Raw genomic sequence first — 21,600 nt, forward strand, 5'->3', positions numbered from 1 at the left:
AGTTCATACTACACAACTCCTAAGATGGACAGTGTGTCTTTCACCCACCATCTATCCTAGCTTCCCAAAGTGAAGGACTGGACATTTCTCACATTATACAAACATTAAAACAATAATAAGACTTTTAATAGTAATATCCAAATTTCCTTTACAAAACAATTTTATGTTAAAAAAAAATTAAGTAGAGGTTGGAGGTATAGCTCAGTGGTAGAGCTTCTGCCTAGCAGCATGGAGACCTGGCTTCCATCTCCAGAAATCTCCAAATTGCCTGCCCTCCAAACTAGTTCATATTGACATGACATGGCAAAACTAGAATGGTATCAGACAAGGTTTATTGTCTGCCCTGGGGCTTGAACTCAGAGCCTGGGTGCTGTCCTTGAGCTCTTTTGCTCAAGGCTGGTGCTCTACCACTTTGAGCCATAGCACCACTTCTGGTTTTTGAGTGGTTAATTGGAGAAAAGAGTCTCATGGGGACTTTTCTGCTCAGCCTGGCTTAGAACCACAACCCTCAGATCTCGGTCTCCTGAGTGGCTAAGATTATAGGTGTGAGCCACGGGAACCTGCCCAGATGCCCATTTAAAAATCTGATAAAGTGCTTTACTCAAGTGGTTCACATGTGTAATTTCAGCCACTTAGGAAGCTGAGGTACAGAGGAGGTTCACAGTCTGAGGCCAGCCCAACGGAAATTTGCTAGACTCCATCTCCAAAGTAACCAGCAAATGCTGGGCTGGAGGTGTGGCTCAAAGGATGAGTGCCAGGTGAGCAAGCAAGCTGAGCAAACACAGGCCCTGAGTTCAATCCACAGTACCAGCAGAAAAACAAAAAAGGTCTATGATTATATATCAGAGTGATCAGTGGGACAGGAATACTTTAGCTTTGCTAGTCTTTTTATTCTATGCATATAAGGTTAAATGTATTTATACTGCTATTATTGGTCTTTTTATATAAATATAAATATATACATATATATAATTTGAATTTTTGGAAACTTTAGCTGTGCTGTCAACTTTGGAAAAAGTATCCCAGTTTACCATGTTGAGTTGGCATTGTACAGAAATTAATAGCCATATTGGTCTAGAAATGTTAAACTTAATTTTTTTCCATTTGTACAGGAGTAAACGCACTGTATTAAATATGTAAGGTCTTATCTATGTGGGTTTGATTATAGAAACTAATAAAGTATTCTCTAAATAAAAAAAAAGTTAAATGTATTTAGAAAGACGTCAATTTTAGAAATATCCAAATAGGATGTGCCCTGGAAAATGTACGCATGTACACAACTGCTGATGACCAATGCTGGCTTGATTCAAAATATGGACAAATTTGAGATATCCAGTACTGGTACATAATGAAGTATAAGATGACTGTGGCTCAGGGTCTAGTACAGCACTTGCCTACTGAGCCTGAATTTAATCTCTAGTAAAACTCCTTTTCTCATTTGGACAGATTGTGATGCTTCAAATTAATAAAAAGTAATTTTATTCTTCATGACTACTTCAACTGTTTGTACTGCAGGGCAATTGAGTATACATGTAAAATTTCAAGAGATTAATTTAGCATACTCAACAACTTTTTTTTTGGTTCCGGAGACTAAATCTGGGGTCTCATGAATGCTAAGTACATACTCTACCAGTGAGCTATATATACTCAGTTGTTTTCTTTTTTTTGGGTCTAGTAATGGGGCCTGAACTCTGGGCCTGGGCATTGTCCCTCAGCTCTTCAGCTCAAGGCTAGCGCTCTATCACTTGAGCCACAGCGCCACTTCCGGCTTTTTTCTTTTTGCTTATGTGGTGCTGAGGAATCGAACCCAGGGCCTCATGCATGCAAGGCAAGCGCTCTACCACTGAGCCACTTTCCCAGTCCCTCCGTTATTTTTCTTGTGTGATTTTTCCAGTGCTTATCGAAAATTTCTATAATTCATCTCATTTTCCCATGTACTATCATGCAGCTCAAATCATGTTTTGCTTAATGTTCCACTCACATGTTCACATTATTAAGAGATTAAGGCTCCAGAAGAAACCCGACAGCTGCAAAGTTGTGTATCACTCTTTCCTACATGCAAAAATGATGGAACACACTTTTTGGCTGAATAATTAAACCACACATATTACTTTTCCTTTCATTGCAATTTTAATAAAAAGGAATATAAACTGGTATATTACAAAATATATTTCACATTGATTTTGCAACAGGAATCTTAAAAACATCAAACTCTGTAAGATAAAAGCATGTTTCAACCATACCATCAAAACTATTATGTAGACCGTTCTGCCTCCCTGCAAACTAACTGCTGGAAATGACCAAAGGGGACACCTGCTCAGCAATATGTAAGTAAGGATGGCACAGAAGAGTCAGTAATGCAAAAACGTGAAAACAGTCTGGGTTCATCAATAGGATGCTGGTCATGATGGTACGAGTGGAAGATGGAACATAAGACAGCAATTTAAAGGAATGAGGTAGAAGACATGTATCTACTGATATGGAAAGGTCCTCATGATACACGAATGTAAAATGCATATGAAAGGGGAAAAGAAAGCAGGTTGAATAAAGGGGAAAAATTACACTTGTATTAGGGTATACTGTAATTTTTTCTGTTCTCCAAAAAATTATAAATATTGTTAGTTGTGATTATCTTTAGATAAATGAATAAAGTGTAGGGATTTTTGGGGAGACGTTCCTTTTTGAACTGTTTTGCATTATTTACTTTTCTAGCATTAATTTTTAACATTATTACAGGAGTTAAATGGGTGGACAGAATACAACTCATCCATTATTTTCTATTTCTTTACATTAAAACCAGAATACTTAGCCAGGTGCCCTCATGCCAACCCTGCTACTTAGGAGATTGTTATCTAGAAGATCATATTTCAAAGCAACTAGGCTTTGAAAAGACCTTAAGATTCCATCTCCAATTAATCAGCAAAAAGTAAGGCTAGAGGTATGGCTCAAGTGGTAGAGGGCCAGCTAAGGAAGCAAGCTGTGTACAAGTGTGAGGCTCTGAGTAAAAAAACCAAACCAAAAAAACCACAACATAAACACCACCACACACACACACACACAAAAGAACCAAAATAAAAAATCTACAGAATTTTTGTAAACATATATATGTACATACACAAAGATGTTAAGACAAAATATAAAAAATTAGAAAATAAAAACACACATACATTTACATAGATACACACTGAAATTAAACACAAAGGCACACTTCTTTCCATATCAGATACTTGACTCTTCTGCTGTATAATATATGGTTCATAGTTAATGTTCTCCAAAGATCTCAAAACACTTCACTGATATTCATTACAACTCACTAAGGTCTCCATATCATGTGGTAACATAAGATATGAGTAACAAAGTGTTAATGAGCACAGGTGGACATTCCTCAGTCTCATTTAGATAATGTTGATTACCACATGATCTTTTTGTCCTTATATGGCCTCTTATTTAGGCTTCAGAAGCTGGTCTTCGAATCAGGTCACCAAAATAAGCAGTGATTGTCTTCAATTTATTGTTAAGAAAGTTCTGTTCTATTTCTACTTGCCCTCCAGGCCCAGCCAAGGATGCCACCTAAAAAGATTAACAGAGAGAAAGCCACATATACACAAATATTATCTCTAGAACAATTCTTTCATTCATTCACTTTGCTTAATCAAGTATCAGGAAGATTAGCTTTTTAAGTCCTTCAAATAAAAAACCATTTCAAACATCACTTCTCAGGTAGGTATTAATGAAGCAAAAAGGTCTTGCTCTCTGTAATGTCATAAGCTAAAAATCTCTGAGGAAGAGAAAATGGACAAACCCTTCTTCAAATGTCAGGCTTATTTATTTACACAGACATTTGGAGAAGCCACTTTCCAAGGCCTATGTCTTGTTCACTCCTCATATCACCCTCTGGATTAGTGAACAATATTTATGGAGTACTTGTTACATAAATTATGATCACAGCAGAGTAAGATAGCTTTGATCCAGCCAGGATTCCTAGTCTCATGAGGAGCCAAGTCTCTATACTTTTTTTTCTTTTTCTAGCCAGGCTCTTGTTCTCCTAACATGAACCACATTCTCTACCTGTTGCTCTTTTTTAGTTACTTTAAGTCTTTTAAAACTTATTATTGTGCTAAAATATATATAGCTTATTTTGAGCTGTATTACAACATAATAAGCAACTCTCTTTATCAGAGAGCTAAAGGTTCTTCCAACTCCTTTGTAAAGATAACAACAAAATGATGTCATGCTAATGCTGGACAATAGGTGCAATCAGCTGCTAAAGATTCTTTTATTTGGATAATACAATATTCTTGAATTCTGGGTCTGAGCACTGTCCCTGAACTTCTTTTGCTCAAGGCTACCACCCTACCACTTGAACAACAACAGTGCCACTTCTTTTTTTTCTCTCAGTATTTTATTGGAGATAAAGAGTTTCACAGACTTTCCTGCTTGGGCTGGCTTCCAACCATGATCCCTAGATCTTAGCCTCTAGGATTACAGGGAAGAGCCATTTGCACCCGGCTCTTGATTTTGTTTGTTTTTTTTTTGTTAAGGCTTCAAAACAGCTATATTTCACACCAAGTTCTTACACAGATAAGCCTTGTGTTTTGATGCATCCCCTCACCCCATCTCAGAGATCTATTAGCTCACAGACATGGTAAATTCTAACCCAGGATCATGGCAACAGAGATCAGATTACTAGAGTGGCAACAGGAAAGATTGCCAGAAGGGAGAATATGGTGGAGAACCCTGGGTAGGCAGGGCAGAAGTCATGCAGGGATAGAGAAAGGGGTATCTCAAGTATTAGGTACAAGCAGAGGAAGCCTGTGCACTGTCATTAGTAAAACTGCAGTTAGATATTTTGCAAAAAAAGGTGTTCAGTCTAGTTTGGTTTCAAGGGCTGAGAGAATTAGAGGTATAATAGAAACCACACATACATCTGGTAGGGTCAGATTTACTGTGCATTACTAATGAGAGTGTATTTAAAATTATTTCAACTTCCTGTTAGAAACAAGGTTGAAGATAAATAGGGAAGAACCACGCTATTCTATGATACACTCTTCAAAAAAAATTTGTTCCACCAATGCAGTAATATCATTGACCAACACCAATGCCAAAGGATTTAAACAAAACAACCCAAGTTGGCTGTGCTTATTATCATTTATAAACAGAGGTACATGAAAACAAGTCCAACATCAAATACCTTATAATGATTCAAAGAACACATGGATACTGTTTTTTTGTAAGGAACACTTGAAATGAAAGTAGAAATTTAGAAATAGTCAAGTGGTCTCACTTAGAAATGTGTTTTACATTCTATTTGTTTATCTTTATTTAAGGCTGACATTTTACAAGAAAGGGCAAAATGAGGAATTCTGACCAGCTCATCTAAATCTAACAGTTTCTCAGTTTGTGTGTGTAAATGCATGCACCACTCTTGGGGCTTGAACTTAGGGCTGGAGTGCTGTCCTTGAGCTTCTTTTGCTCAAGGCTAGTGCTCTAAACTTGAGCTACAGCTCCACTTCTAGCTTTTTTTTTTTTTTTAATAATAGTTTACTGGAGATACAGAGTCTGATAGTCTTTTCTGCCCAGGCTGGCTCCAGACAGCAATCCTCCTATCTCAGCCTCTGAGTAGCTGAGACCTGAGCCATGGGTACCCGGCTCTCTCTAATGTTTTTCAGTTATCACTTCAGTGCAGTATTAGTATTTTTCCTATTCCTCCTATCTTCCTTAAAGACTGTGAGACCAGAGTGGTGAAGAATTTGGACAAGAGAGTTGAGGATGGAGCAATGAAGGAATACCTGCAGCAGGTCAAATTCAAGGGCAATGAGGACTTTCTACTTCACCACAATATTTTAGATCTGTCATCTTTTGCATAAAAAGGTACAAACTGAAACTGATTCATCAGGAATTTTTCTGAATACATCAGAAATTCCCTTTGCTTTTCTTGTCACCTCATCTTCTAATCACTGCTTCTAATCTTAAGGTGGTAACAGATGAAATCTATTCCTTCTTGGCAACAAATATCCCCTCAGTGGGAAGCAGCAAGGTATTATGGTGGTCATGGCAGAATAGCTAAGCAAATAACTTCCCTAGCTTACGTGAAAATAAAACCAGTAATAAAATCAATTAACAGATATCCTACAGGTTTTATAATTTATAATAACCCAATGAAATGTACAGAATCCTAAGTATCTATATTACAGAAAATGTTTATTAAATTCATGTATAGTATACATGTATACTTGCAGAGTATTGTTGGTAGGATGAATGCTTTTGGGGTACTCTGGGTTGTAAAGACTATTTTCAGATTCAGTTGTTTTAAAGCCTACAATTCTTGAAAGTATCAGAAACCTAATCCAGTCCTTAGGACTAGTCTCTCACGTTTCTGGTTCCCTAACCAAGATTAAAGTCCTCTATCCATTGGAATGACTTCATAGTACCACATGCATACAGATTTACTATATGAGAATGCTATCAGTAGGCTAGATTCCCATTACAAATATATTAATTTAATTCAGAACCTTTTTTTTTTTTTTTTTTTTTTGGTGCTGGTATTGGGGCTTGAACCTATGGCTTGGCTGTTCTCACTTAGCTTTTTTTCTTTTTTTTTTTTGTTGGTTGTGGGGTCTGAAATCTGGGCCTGGGCTCTGTCCCTCAGCAATTCAGCTCAAGGCTAGAGCTCTACCACTCGAGCCACAGTGCCACTTCCAGCTTGTTCTGCTTACGTGATGCTGAGGAATCAAATCCAGGGCCTCATGCATGCCAGGCAAGCACTCTACCACTCAGCCACCTTCCCAGTCCATCCCTTAGTTTTTTTGCTTAAGGCTGGAACTCTACCATTTGAGTCACATCTCCATTTCTGGCTTTTTGGTGGTTAACTGCAGATAAGAGTCTCATGGAGTTTCCTGCCTGGGTTGGCTTTGAACTGTGATCCTCAGATCTCAGCTTCCTGAATAGAGAGGATTACAGTCATGAGCCACCTACCATCCAGTTGAATTTAGAACATTTTGTCATGAAGTTTTAAATTAATTCTAATATTTAGCAATCATTAAAGCCCTAATTTTCCATTTATTAAATAAGCAAATAATAGAATTACTCAGAACTACTATTTTTTTTTTTTGCTGGTAATGAGGCCTGAACTCTGGGCCTGGGATCTGCCCCTCAGCTCTTCAGCTCAAGGCTAGCCCTGTACCACTTGAGCCACAGCGCCACTTCCGGCTTTTTCTGCTTATGTGGTGCTGAGGAATCGAACCCAGGGCCTCATGCATGCAAGGCAAGCACTCTACCACTGAGCCACCTTCCTAGCCCCTCTGCAGAGCTACTATTTATAAAGAAACCAACTATAAATTTTTGTTCTTTAACCAAAATCATTAACAATGCCAGTGAGTTGAAATTGGTTATATTAAAATATTTTCCAAATGAAAGTGTCATCTAATGAATTCTCTCATTTGCAGACAGTTCTATTTATTCAAATGTATACTACTCTTATTTTTCTCATGGCAAATTTTATAAATTGCACAAAGAAACACCTCATTCCTATCTACTTACCTCTACACACCAATGAAATAATCCACTGGGGGCTGGGGAGGTAGTTTAATGATATGGTGCTTGCTTAGTATGCAAGAGGCCCTGTGTTCATTTCCCTAAACTGAAAAAAATAACAAAAACAAAAAATGCAGGAAAAAAACCTATGAAATGTGGTGACTGCTATGATTAGGAATGTTTCCCTCACTTGACATTACAGAGTGGAATTTTGCTAATTTTTTTCTTTTTTATGTTGGGGATTGAATCCAAGGTCATATTAACCACATAATTTACCACTGGGCTACACATTCAGACCCCTACGGAATGGAATTTAAAAAGCCAATGGGATCCTGGAGTTCTGCCTTCTAGAAAGGGATACATTCCTTGATTAATCTCTGTACTTACAGACACAATACAATCATAGGGCGTTTTGTTCAAGCATGATGTTAATTTGAATATATTTTCACTTTTTTGAGGAAATGAAATATATCGGGGGGGGGGGGGGGGGGGGAGGGAAGCTGGTCTAACTGCAGCCAGGATGTACAGCTGAAGAGGCTATGGCAGGTATAGTATGTTGGATAAGGCCAGGAATTACCTGATGGAATGCCCCCAGTTTATTTTTTACATCCAATGTTACTTGTTGTCTGTATTGGTATGAACATGGTTAAGGCATTCATTTGGAATGAATATGTTATTACTTTTTGAGCTGTACCATTCTATGTCTATTTATGAAAATCAAACAAAGATAAGAGTTAGTGTTCAAAATGCATCAGAACTTGTTTTCATTTTCCTGATGTCTGGCTAAGAGACAATACTCTTCATGTCTAGAGGTTTAGCCCACTACAGATTTCACACAGCAGTGGTGGTTGGTAACTACTACGCAGCTTCTATGGGAAGATGAATCATTCTGCTTAGGTTTACTACTTAAAAGAGGAGGTGATTCTCATTTCAAGCTGGATATCCATGAATCCATGATGGTCAAAGAAAGAAATGAAGGGAAACCTAGAAAATACAGGCATCAAGTAGATAAAATAGTCACTGTGGCTCTCTGAATTAAATCTAATCTAAGACATGTCTTTGAGGTTCAATGGCAATTTTAGAGAGATTATTTTCACAGAGTTTCTCACAAAACAAGAGTTTTAAAATTATTCAGTTCTCAGTTTAAAAGTGAGAGTTTGAATAGCAAGGGATTCATGTCCAGAGTAATGCTCCAAAAGAAAAAGAGAATCAAGAGATCAGAGTAAGGGAACAATTAGAAAAATTTTACCAACTGGGTATTCACCCTTATAATCCTAGCTACTCACAGTAAGCTGAGATTTAGTGGAATGTGATTTAAAGCTAGCTGAGGTGAAAAAGTCCAGTTGACTCCAACTGGCAACGACCACCAAAATGAAGGGCTGAAGTGAGTTCAAATGAAGGGTTCAAGTGGTATAGTGCCACCTGAGCAAGCTAAGCTGAGCAAGTGAAGCCAAGTGAGTGTGAGCCTGAGTTCAAATCCTAGTATCACCAAAAGGAACACAACAAAATATGTCACTGGATACAGAGAACAACTGGCATAATCTTTTACACAGAATAATTTTTGAGACAACCTGTTTTTGTGATGCATCATATTTAGTTTAGGATAATATAGGAAGAAATGCAGCTAGAGTTTTAAGCAGCAGACTCATGAACTTCGGGAACGTAGCCCAAAGTTGTGACATTCTCAGTGTTTCTGAACAGAAAGTCAGTTTCTTGGTACCTCTGGTTTCTCTCAGTCTTTTATTACTGTCTCTTCTCATCAAATATAGATACATTTTCTCTTTTAAGAAGGAAAAAGTTGACTTCCTACTGTAATTTGATCTAAATTTAATACCACAAAAAATAACTTGAAGTCTTCCCCGTTTCCTTTTGACTTGTGTTATTTTCTAGTATTATTACTCCCTCTACAGGCAGAAAACATGAATGAATTATCAGCCCTAATTTTGGCAGGTTTCCAGAGCCAAAAAGCAGAAATTAAGGAAGTTAACTTTCTTGTTGGGAAAATGTTAATTTAACTAGACAAAAATTTACTTACTTAAAAATTTACATTGAACAACCACTTTCCAACTATTTATCCAGAGAGAGAGAGAGAGACAGAGAGAGAGAGAGAGACAGTGATCAATCGATGGATTGATAAGGATCACAATACAATAGCCCAGTAAAGGACAGTCTGATAAGACAGCTATAGAGTAAATAATTACATGAGAAGAAAAAGAAGTATGGAATCAGAAAGCCAAGCCTTATCTAAAACTCTAGATATTAGCTCTGAGTCATGAAGAAGCACAGACATGGAAGATCAACTGGTAAGAAATGCCCCTAAAAAAGATGCTGAGAATGTGGCTGAGGGACAAATAGGAGATATAGTTAAAATTGTTCTTGGCCAAATGAAAGGTCTTATCTCTTTAATTCTAGCTAGGCTTCATTCTCCAGGCAGATATCAGTCAAAGCAGACTGTGGCTAGTTTAGTTTTATAGTATCTAAAACAACACACTCAATCATGTTAAAAGGATGCACTGAAAATACATCCTCATTAAAGTCCAGAGTGCTAGATTTGTGTCCTTGTTTCCTAGAACTGAGGAGAGGAAGGATAGTGTAACAGACATGTATCTATCTGCTGGATACTTCCAGTAGCTAATTACAGTCCACAACATAGGCAATTCTCACAAACTGGCACTCTGGTGAGGAAATGACCTGCATCCTTTTTCTGCCCATTCTTTGTAACAAATCAGTGGCCCATAGAAATTCTGCAGCAAGGCTTACCTGGTCAATATCAGCATTTCTTGGAAGAAAATAAACAATATTATTAGTGATCTTCTGAGAAAGCCTGAAAATTTCAAAGGTAGAGAGCAGTTAAGGGAAAAAGCAGCTGGTCTTTGACCAGAAAAAACATATTTATTAATAATAAGCCATATGTATTTTAGTATATATAGAAAAGGCACAAATTTAAATCCTTCAAGGGAGGCTACATGAAAATTAAATACAAGATTCTATAAATCAGTCACTCAAGCCTTTTTTTTTGGGTCGGTCATGGGGCTTGAACTCTGGGCCTGGGCCCTGTCCCTCAGCTCTTCAGCGCAAGACTACTGCTTTATCACTTGAGCCACAGCACCACTTCCATTTTTCTGGTGGTTAATTGGATATAAGAGTCTCACGGAGTTGCCTGCCTAGGCTGGCTTTGAGCTTGAATCCTTAGATCTCAGCTTTCTGAGTGGCTAGGATTACAGGAGTGAGTTACCAGTGCCTGCCACTCAAGACTCTTAAGAATAGCTTTGAGGATAATTCCAAACAATATATCCAAGTTCTTATTTTATAATAGTAAGTCAAGTAGTATGTGACTTCACATTTGCTATTCCTTTTAAAGGTCAACCAGAGATTTTTTTTTTATATTATCTGGGTTTTTCCTTCTTTTGCAAATAAACTGAAATATACCAAATGATTTTAGCTAGTATCTCCCTCCTTCACCAGTTTCTCTCACACTCTTCTCCACAAGTAATTTGTAAACTCTTAGGACTTCAAAGGATATCCATCAGGAGACATCATTGTCCTAATGTCAAAGGTCTCTGCAGTGGCATAATCTGGTCCTCCCCATGGTGGGCTCAGGAACACAACATCAGCCCTTAAACAAGGTGCCAGGAGCAGGAAATCTCCACAGATGAACTCTATCTTATCTGCTATCCCATAAACTTCAGCATTATTACGAGCAAGATCAATCTTCACAGGGTCGATATCAATGGCAATCACTAAGAATCAGGAAAGAAAAAAATGAGTCAGTTGACACGGATTTTAGTTACATAGGAGAGTGCTTTTGTCCAACAGTATGCTGATATTCTATTAAAAAAAAAAAACCACCTGTTTTACACAAGCCAGGTGCCGGTGGCTCATTCCTATAAATCCTAGTTATTCAGGAGGCTGAGATCTGAAGGTCATGGTTTGAAGCCAGCTGGGGGAGCAGGAAAGTCCATTGGACTCTCATCTTATATCTCTTATCCTATAAACTATGCAGAAAAAGCCAGAAGTGGTACTGTGGCTCAAGTGGTAGAGTGCTAACCTTGAGTAAAAAGAATGTTACGGACAGTGCTCAGGCCTTGAGTTCAAGCTCCAGGACTGGGGGGAAAAAAAAGTCTACCTCCACCCCTCTCCAAACCCCCAAACAACCTTTTTGTCAAGATTAAAAGTCATAATGTTTTTATTTACATTAGACTCACTTGTGGTTAAGAAAGAGCAGGTTTCAGGTGCTTCTCTCAGCCAGAATCCTAAGCTACAGGTGATAGCTGCATAAAGTGTATACCAAATATCAAATATGTGGTCAGCCCTTGCCATGCTATGAACAGCCAAGAAGCACTTGCAAATGCCTGCTTTCATAAGACAAATTTCCTTAGAATGAAAATGCCCAAGTGAAGACGAATTTGACAACTTCTATAGAAAACCCAAATCAAAGCATTTTTATAAACCTATATAGCCAAGTCAGGAATAAGAGATGAAAAGATATTAGTGACCCTTTAGGTAGAGGAGCCCTGATGGCTTTTATTTTCCTTCACTTAACTTATTGCAATTTCATAGCAACCAACACAAATAAAAGTTAAGTTAGCTCATTCACATCTTATAGTTAATTGCACCCATGGGTGTGAATGTGCAATATGTGTGTTAGGGCAGTTTTCTATACATACAAGGACAACAGGGAACCTAGATACAGACAGCATGTTATCACGGGAATGGAATTGTTTTTCAGAAAAATGCTACTTTCAAGATTTATTAACACCTTTGAGAGGTAATTCCTTACATCACTGGAACAATGAATATCCTATTTTCTAAATGTACATGATGTATAACGAATGTAAATACTATTATAGAATTGGCAGCCCAATAATGTTATTGATTACAATGTATTGCAAAAGCAGGCTAATTCTAATGAGGTCTTTCCTGTTTTAAATAAACAAATATTCTAACTTATAAGATATACTTTATATATTTGTTATTCTTTAAATTCATTAAAAATACTAAAAATCAAACAAAAACTAACTTTCAGTGTCACATTTACTTAGTTAATCTTGGTTTTATCTATACTGTTTTTATGGGCAAATGTTATTTTCAGGCCAACACAACATTAAACACTACCGCATAAATGAAACGATGACAAATCTGTGCTGTTCAATAATGGTAGCCACCAGCAACTTTTACCTTTTGATTAATTAAAATTAATAATACTAAGAAAAATGTGCAGCATATAGGGGGTGGAGGCAGGCAGACTAAGTTCAAGACTAGACAGGAGTACTAAGCAAGCCCCTTTTCTCAACAAATAAACAAACAAAATCCCCTAAAGAACCAAAAAACGGCCCCTCCCCCACCACCAAAAAAACCTTATGTGGCTATTAGTTACCTTGTTAGACCGTACAGACACTGAAAATTTCTATTATCATGCAAACTTCTATCAGGAAGTCTCAAGGCTGAACTACTGGAATATATAATATCCCTAATAGCTTTGCAGATTCCCTAATCACCTAGTATATTTATATTTACGGACAATAACGGTATTCATTGTACAAAGGGATACTACAAACCACATACCAAATCATATTTTTATATGTATACATACAAACACATGCCTGCACTAGAGTTCAAGAATTAAGTATAATTGTAAATGTGTCCATATGGGTGAGTACACACACACAATCTGTAATTATTGTGAATTCTTTGCATATTGTAGTCAGCTCACCCACCTAGTAGAATTTTAGGAAGAACATCTGCAAGTAGCATTCAGAGTACCTCAACAATCACTTCTGGCCTGGGAAGCAGGGCACAGGACATCACATCACAGAATAAGCTGAGTCCACTTCTGGTCCTACATGCTGCTGGAGCAGAGGCTAGGTTGTGATAGTACAAGGAAGGCCCAGTGTTGGCTAAGTGAGTGAGATTAAATGAAACTGAGGGGCCATGAAGGAGCTGGACTGTGAGAACACAGAAGAAGCATTCTCCCTTTGGCTTGGGACTCAGAGTAGTTATTTTCCTTTACCCAATTATACTAAAACTACAAAAGCCTTGGCAATGGGTCTTTACTTGTTAAAAATAAATTTACAGGGGGCTGGGAAGGTGGCTCAGTGGTAGAATGCTTGCCTTGAATGTATGAGGCCCTGAGTTCGATTCCTCAGCACCACATAAGCAGAAAAAGCCAGAAGTGGCACTGTGACTCAAGTGGTAGAGTGCTTGCCTTGATCTGAAGAGACAGCACCCAGGCCCAGAGTTCAAGCCCCAAGACTGACAAAAAAATAAAAAAAATAAAATCTATCTATCTATCTATCTATCTATCTATCTATCTATCTATCTATCTATCTATCTATCTATCTATCTATCTATCTATATCTGTTACTCAGGAGGTTGAGATATGGAGGCTTACAATTTGAAGCCAACCCAGAGAGAAAAGTCTGTGAGACTCCATCTTCAAAATAAGGAGCAGAAGTAAGGCTGCAAGTATGTCTGCAGTTAAAGCACCAAAGCTGATAAGTGCAAGGTCCTAGGTTAAAACTCTAGTACTAGGGAAAAAAAAAGATAAAATCAATAAAATAAAAATATACAATAAAAACTGTTTCACATATTTAAAGAAAATTTCCAGACTCATTGGCTTCATCAGGACCAGATATTTACCTTTAATTTTAACATACAATGTTAAAACAAAGATGAATTTTACAATTTTTTAAGAAAAACTGTTTTTTAGACAATTGACCTTATAGGAATGGCTCATAGTTATTTCTGGGCAAATGTGAAAATAGCTTTTACCTAGGATGTTAAAACACTGTGAAGTTAGCGAATGATCCTAAAACCAATGGTACAGTAAGACCACTGAATTTTTATCTAAACTCCCCACTGTTTTCCAGAATCACATTACATTTTCCCAGCTAACATTAAGAATGCCACACAAATTGTTATAGGATTCTGCTGAAATCTACTAAAATGGAAATTATCATCAACTAATATGTATATTAAGAAGATATTGGGGAAAAAAGGATCTTCAGGGTATGGCTTTTTTTTTTTTTAAAGGTACTGGGATCAAACCCAGACTCATGTACTTAAGCTATGTCTGAGCCCTTTTGTTTCTAAGAAAAGAGGGTTGTTAATTTTGCCCAGGCTAGTCTTGAAAACGTAATCCTGCTGCATCTGCTTCCTGAATAGTTTGATTTACCATAGTTAACCATATCACCTGGTTTGTCTTTTGAGAAAGGATCTCACTTTTTTTTTTTGCCCAGGCTTGACTCAAGCAATAATCCTCCTTCCTCTGACTCCTGCACAGTGGAAATATAAGTGTGAACCACCATGCATGGCCTATTCCTTAAAGGTTTCACTGACAGATATAAAGAAAATTTTCTTTCTCTTGATTCCAAAGTCAAACAACTATGAAGATGATTTAACAAAACTGTCAATTACTGAATCTCTAGAAAGACTAAAGAAAAATGAAAACATTCACTGAATAAACTGCAAATAAAATAGTTCTTTTCCATCACTGACTAATTACCTCTTTTTCCTGTTAGGGCAAACTGAATGGTATTTCCTCCAACTCCACAGAACGCATCTACGATAATGTCACACCTGAAGGACTGACTGACCCGACCAGCGATGTGCTCAGCAATCTTCTCAGGTGTAACTGAAAACCAACCTTCTGCAAATGAAGGGGATCTGTTAAGACATTCAGTTTCAAGCCGAGTAAAAACAAAACAAACATTTAAAAAAATTATTACATATTTAAAAAAGGCTTACTTTCTCTTTTCCAAAAAATTGAAGCTAACTACTTTTAAAGGAAAATTCAACAAAGCTTGTTACAAAAAGCAGTACTATTCCTATTTTTGTTTTTTTTGTCCGTTGTGGGGCTTGAATTCTGGGCCTGGGTGTTATACCTCAGCAATTCAGATCAAGGCAAGTGCTCTACCACTTGAGTTACAATGCCACTTCCAGTTTTGAGTGGTTTATTGGAGATAAGAGTCTCACAGAGTTTCCTGCCCAGGCTGGCTTTGAACGGTGATCCTCAGATCTCAGCCTCCTGAGTAGCTAGGAATATAGGCGTGAGCCACCGATGCTTGGCTATGCCTAATTTTTGTACAAGTTAACATTCCAATTCTTAGCCAGATTCATCTAACTCCCATTTCTCCAGTAACTGTATAGAACATCAATATTTCTGTTTGAAGTACTAAGAACCGCTTATAAGTTAGCAGTTCTAACATTAGCTCCCCAAAACACCAGTGAGTTTCCGAAATAATTCAGCTCCTAATGGAAAAACAATGTCCCAGTTTATACTGGACATGTTGAGGGAAATCTGCATGTTTCAACGATTGAAAAAGAAAGAGCTAGTAACCTAAGTACCGTGTGAACAGTACCCTCATCACTTTCAGAAATGTGGTCCTGTGTTTATTCTGGAGGGAAGGAGATATACTCTCTTCCCCTAGTAGAAATATGCATTTTTCAGAGGCATTTCTCTGAACAAAACAATATGCCAAATTTCCTGTCCCCCCTCCTCACGAGTAAAAATTTAAATGGCTCCTTTTTACTGGAATATTAAAAGTATAAACTGCCCCTTTTGGTACCAGTCCTGGGGCTTGAACACAGGGCTTAGGCACTGCCCTTGAGATGTGTTGTTCAAGGCTACTGTGAATCACAGCTCCATTTCCAGCTTTTTGCTGGTTAATTGGAGGTAAAAGTCTCACCAACTTCCTGTTTGGGCTTGCTGGGAACAGAGATCTCAGCCACCCAAGTAGCTAGGATTACAGGTGTGAGTTACTGGTGCCCATATAAACTCCTTACAGACCTTCAAGTTTTTCCTAGTTCTAAGGAACTATAATGAAGAAGTAGAGGTGAGGCTCAAGTAGCAGAGCATCAGGCTTGAGTGAAAAATTCTAGCAAAGGCCCTGAATTCAAGCCCTAGTACCAGCACAAACAAACCAGCCTTAAAAAAGAGAATGGTTATAAACTGCCATAAATATTTTGCAAATTATGATAGAAAACTATAATGAGTTCCAAAAAATCTATTATGGATCAAGACATTCTGCTTCTGATAGTTTAATAAAGACTCGTACTTAAGCTGGGTGCCAGTGGCTCACACTTGTAATCCTACCTACTCAGGAGGCTGAGATCTGAGCACTGTGGTTGGAAGCCAGCCTGGGCAGGAAAATCTATGAGACCCTTATCTTTAATAAACTATCCAGAAAAAGCTGGAAACTGTGCTGTGGCTCAAGTGGTAGAGTGCTGGCTTTGAGCAAAAGAAGCTCAGGGACAATGTCCAAGCACTAAGCTCAAGCCCCAGAACTGGAAAAAAAAAAAATTAGAATTTAGGAAACCTTAATATGAAAATGAGCGTCAGTATGCAAGTAAATTGCTCATGATCAGAATAGGAAAGGTTAAAAAATTCAAGTTCCCAATGTCAATTAATTAAATTATAATGTTTGGCATTTGTTAAATCTTCAGTGGCCATTCCTTTTAATAATTTATTCATTACTTTTGGAAGATACAACAACTACAGATTAAACCTCAATCTAAGGTTTTAAAAATACATAAATACCCAAATTGAAGCCTACTGTACAGAACATCATTGCTATGGCAACTGTCAAACGTGGGTTGGGGTGTAGGTCATTGGCAAAGCCAAGATCTACCATGTGTAAGGCCCTGGGTTTAATCCCCAATTGGGGTTGGGAATGGGGAGAACTTGACAAACTCTTACAGATTAAAGGAAACTAGAGAAACGTGAGAAATAAATGTAATACCTGATCCTATACTGAAAAAGAAAAAAAGATTGTATAAGAAACACAAGTAGGACAATTCATGAAGATTGCAGACATAATTATTATTATTACTACATTAAACTATACTTGTTCTTGGAAATGCAGACTAAAGTATTAAAGGGTAGTAGTATGTATGTATTGATCAGAAATACAACCCCTCTGTATGGGATTTTCACACACACACAAAAAAGAAATACATATACATATAAACAGAGAACGGATAAATATGGTGAGTGTGGAAGTAACAGAATCCAAGTAAGGAGGATATGAAAATTCTGCTATATTACAGCTTTACTGGTTTTAAAATAAACTTAAAAAATACACACTTTACCTTTGTCCAGCTTAATGCCATCATCAAAACGGGAGAAAAGCCTGTATCTCTGGGCCCAGTATTTTGCCAGCTCAGGAACAGAAGCTATCTCATGAGGCAGCACATTTACCTTTTTGTTCTTATTTTTTTTCTTCTTCTTTTTCTTCTTTATTTCAGCTAAAATAAAATGCAAAATACACAGGTGTTCACTATGGAAAAAAAAAAAAAAAGAGAGAACCCAAAGTCTAAAGGGGTAGTAGCTATACCAAATAGTTACAGCTTTGCATTGTTTCAGAACACATGTAAAGACACATCCAGAGTAGCAGGAAGGCCATGCCACTGGCTTCACATTATAGCTGTTGTTTTGTTTTTAATCTGAGAACTTGGAAAAGTAACCAAGGCTTTCCAATATTCAATTTTTTATACCTATAAAAAGAATGAACATATAACATTTTACTAGTTTTTTTTTGTAGCACTGATGATCTGATTATCCCCAAATGAAATTATAAAATCTTTCAAAATCTGAAACTTTCTGAGCTCTGACATATCTACCTGCAATTAATATTTGAGTGTATTAAAAACTGTATAAAATTGCCTTTAGGTTCTCTGTTCAAGTGCACAAGAACATAAATGAATTTGTGACAGAACTTCTCTTTTTCTTAAAGATACTTCTCTTTTTTCTCTTTGCAAATATTCCAAATGGAACAATCTAGCTCTAAGCTTTTTTTTTTTTGGGGGGAGGGGGGGAGGGCCACAAACATTATAGGTAGATAAGAATGATCACATTTTATATACATAATGGAACTATTCTCTCCTATCAGAAAAAATGCTATTGTACCATCCATAGGAAATGGAAAGACTTGGAAGAAATTATATTGAGCGAAATAAGTCAGACTCAAACACAGGTTGCATGGTTTCCCTCATTTGTGGTAACTAAAATATGCCTATAAATCTACAAGTAACATACTGGTGGCACAACAACAACAACAACAACAACAACAACAACAACAACAACAACACTGGGAACATGATAAATTATATAGGTCCCTAGGCATTCACTCTATGTGAATGCGAAGGGAGGATATTCTTAGGAGGATCATATAGGTACAATAGCTATGTGTATTTGACTATACAAAATAATATTTATTTCATGAAATGAACTCCAGGACCAGGAAGAAGAAACAAGAGGCTTTTTTTCCTTCTTCTTTTTGTTTTCATTTCTTTTTGTCTTGTTTATCTGTCTTGGGGAGGGCAGGTGGGGCAAAGAAATGGTGGGACAAAGGGTGAACAAATGCAGCAGTGATACTCACTTGACTCTATGTTGAAAATGAACTATACAATGTGTGGTTGAGAATGGGAAGGAAAAACTGGGAGAGTGAGGGAAGGGATGACATTGTTAAAAAAGAAATATACTCAATCTGACTTACATAACCCCTCCGTATATCACCTTAATAATAACAATAAATAAATTTTAAAAATTACATTTTGCTGGTGGAGTGGCTCAAGTGGTAGACCACTTGCTTATCAAGTATGAGCTGAAGCCTCAGTACTGCATAACAAAACAAAACATAAAAACAACAAAACGAACTTGTTAAGCTGGGAGCTGGTGGCTCATGCCTGTAATCCTAGCTACTCAGAAGGCTGAGATTGAGGATCATGGTTCAAAGCCAGACTGGGTAAGAAAGTCCATGAGACTCTTTACCTCCAATAAACTATTCAGGAAAAGCCGGAAGTGACATTGTGACTCAAGTGGTATAGCTCTCACTTCGTGTGAAAGAAGCTCATGGACAGTGCCCAGGCCGTAAGTTCAAGCCCCAGTGGCACACAGAAAAATTCAAATAGTATAAAAGGGTATAAAGTAAGAAATGTGACATTTCCCTATTCATTAGAGCCGAGTACTGTGAAAACTTTATATCAATGTACCATTAGAAAAAAATACGCTACCACAACCAACTACAAAAACAAAAAGAATTATGAAAAAGAAAATCAGAGCTACAGTAAATTTCAGGAGGGATGGACCACCTTAGGCATAACAGTGTCCAGCACAAGCTTGATGGCAGATGTGGTCTTTACATGTAGTATTCTCCTACGCTTTCTCCTTGATTTTATCATGATGGCTTAGCTGACAGTGAAGAGGGCTTGGGGTTGTATGTCATAGCTACCTAATGCACTCACACCCAAAGTGCTTTCTCTCATTTCAAATGAAATACGATGAAACTGGAAGCACAGATGACACAGAGTGAAACTAAGGAAATACAAATGAAAGACAAAATGTACTCATGGAAACCAACCAGCAAACTAAAGTATATGTAATCTTACTGTCAGTTTCTAGCTGGGAACAGTCTGGTATTTCTTTAGTTACACAATCCTGCTCCTCCAAGACAGCAGCTACAAAACTGTCTCCTTCTTTCTTTTCTTCCATTTCCAGTTCCCCAACAAAAGTGTTGACTTGACATTTTCCAGGTTCTGGACTTCCTGTTTTCACTGGATCATCAGCTTTATTAGCAGGTATGTCTTGTTCTGATTCACTGCTTGTGCAGGTATCTTGCACGTGGTCTTGTGAAAATGATGCTTGTGATGTTTCCTCACCTGCTGGTTCATTAACCCATTTCAGGAATTTCTCTACCTGAAATTTGAAGATGCCATTATGAGCATGAATTAATAGCAAACATAATCTCTTTCTACCTTTTCCCTCTTGTGACTTGACTGACAAACTGTTATTAGCTCACAGGGATATACTGTTCATCACCCAAGCTTATAAAAGTAATTGAGGGCATCCCATGACCTTGTTAAATACTTCTTTAAAAGGAAGAAAATATAAAATGGGCTGGGAAGGTGGCTCAGTGGTAGAGTGCTTGCCTTGTATGCATGAGGCCCTGGAATCAAACCTCAGCACTACATAAGCAGAAAAAGTTGGAAGTGGTGCTATGGCTCAAGTAGTAGAGCACTAGCCTTGAGCTGAAGGGCTGAGGGACAGCACCCAGGCCGAGAGTTCAGGCCCCATGACTGACAAAAAGAAAAGAAAAGAAAAAAAAGATTAAATACTTCCTGCCATAAATCTCAGTAGCTTTACATAAATGCTGGCACAAAGAGCTGTGCTATGATTTACTATGACCAATGTCCTTATTTGTTATTCATTTTAGTTTCTCATGTTATTCCTGTCATGGTCAAGTTATAGTATGTTAAATGTCTCCTGGCATCAAAGGTGAACTCTTTTTAAAAGAGAGTGCTTAGTTGTTTTTTTAACTAAGTGGTACTACTCTGGAAAGAATGAGCACTGCCTTTTACTGAAGTAGCAGTGCCAGTAAGATTAAGTCCCAATGAAGTAGGTTTATTTGTTGAAATGGTATCAAGGCCCAGGTCAGGAGATACACTTAAATCCTCTGTAGTACGAAAATTCTTCATAGCAAATCTTTACAACCTTGTCATAAGTCAGTAAATTAACACTTAGAACCTTTCTACTACTGACTCAGTAAAGTCCTACAGTACTAACACTAGTGAGCCTGTTTCAGATACAGCCAGGGCCACTAAAACATTCATTAAATATCACCAACATCCAATCAATCTGAAATATAATAAAAATGAGATCAGCTATAAGCTTGTAGCATGCTTTCCAAATATGCTGGGGTTAGGAAAGATACTGAAACCTGAGGGTAAGCTGGAGACTTTGAGATTAGGTTGTATTGTAACCAGCTTCAGGCAATGGCACAAAGCCTGTTTCTTAGAAGGTAAAAGACAGCTCATCAAACCAAGCAATCCTCTATGTTTGCTTCCCAGGTGCTTGAATGGCAGGTATAACAAAGTGGAAAACAGGATATGTGACTTTCTCAAATTACAATGTGAATCACAAAACTGGGTTTATATTTCACACTATAGAGGTAAGCTTGGTATTTCAAAGTGTAATCCACTAACTACCTGTGGAGGAACTCAGAATTAAGGCTGATGGCATATGCTGTATCAGAATATGGACTGCATGACTTATGTGAAACAGATCAGAAA

The 21,600-nt window shown here is 37.5% G+C and overlaps 1 protein-coding gene across 1 annotated transcript in view; it reads right to left on the bottom strand.

Moving 5' to 3' along the window:
• Window positions 1-3,093: 3,093 nt before the first annotated feature.
• The window catches only part of Tgs1 (trimethylguanosine synthase 1), a 33,492-nt gene continuing 14,985 nt past the window's right edge, over window positions 3,094-21,600 (bottom strand). The window contains exons 8-13 of the mRNA XM_042696125.1: window positions 19,921-20,227; window positions 17,623-17,778; window positions 15,038-15,181; window positions 11,057-11,273; window positions 10,294-10,372; window positions 3,094-3,570 (exon numbers count right to left, since the gene is read on the bottom strand). Coding sequence (XP_042552059.1) covers window positions 3,448-3,570; window positions 10,294-10,372; window positions 11,057-11,273; window positions 15,038-15,181; window positions 17,623-17,778; window positions 19,921-20,227 — 1,026 coding nt within the window. The 3' untranslated portion in view covers window positions 3,094-3,447. The remainder of the gene's footprint in view (window positions 3,571-10,293; window positions 10,373-11,056; window positions 11,274-15,037; window positions 15,182-17,622; window positions 17,779-19,920; window positions 20,228-21,600) is intronic.

The sequence above is a fragment of the Dipodomys spectabilis genome, unplaced genomic scaffold (assembly GCF_019054845.1).
Source record: "Dipodomys spectabilis isolate Male_0828 unplaced genomic scaffold, ASM1905484v1 ptg000199l, whole genome shotgun sequence".
In the NCBI taxonomy this organism is placed as follows: domain Eukaryota; kingdom Metazoa; phylum Chordata; class Mammalia; order Rodentia; family Heteromyidae; genus Dipodomys; species Dipodomys spectabilis.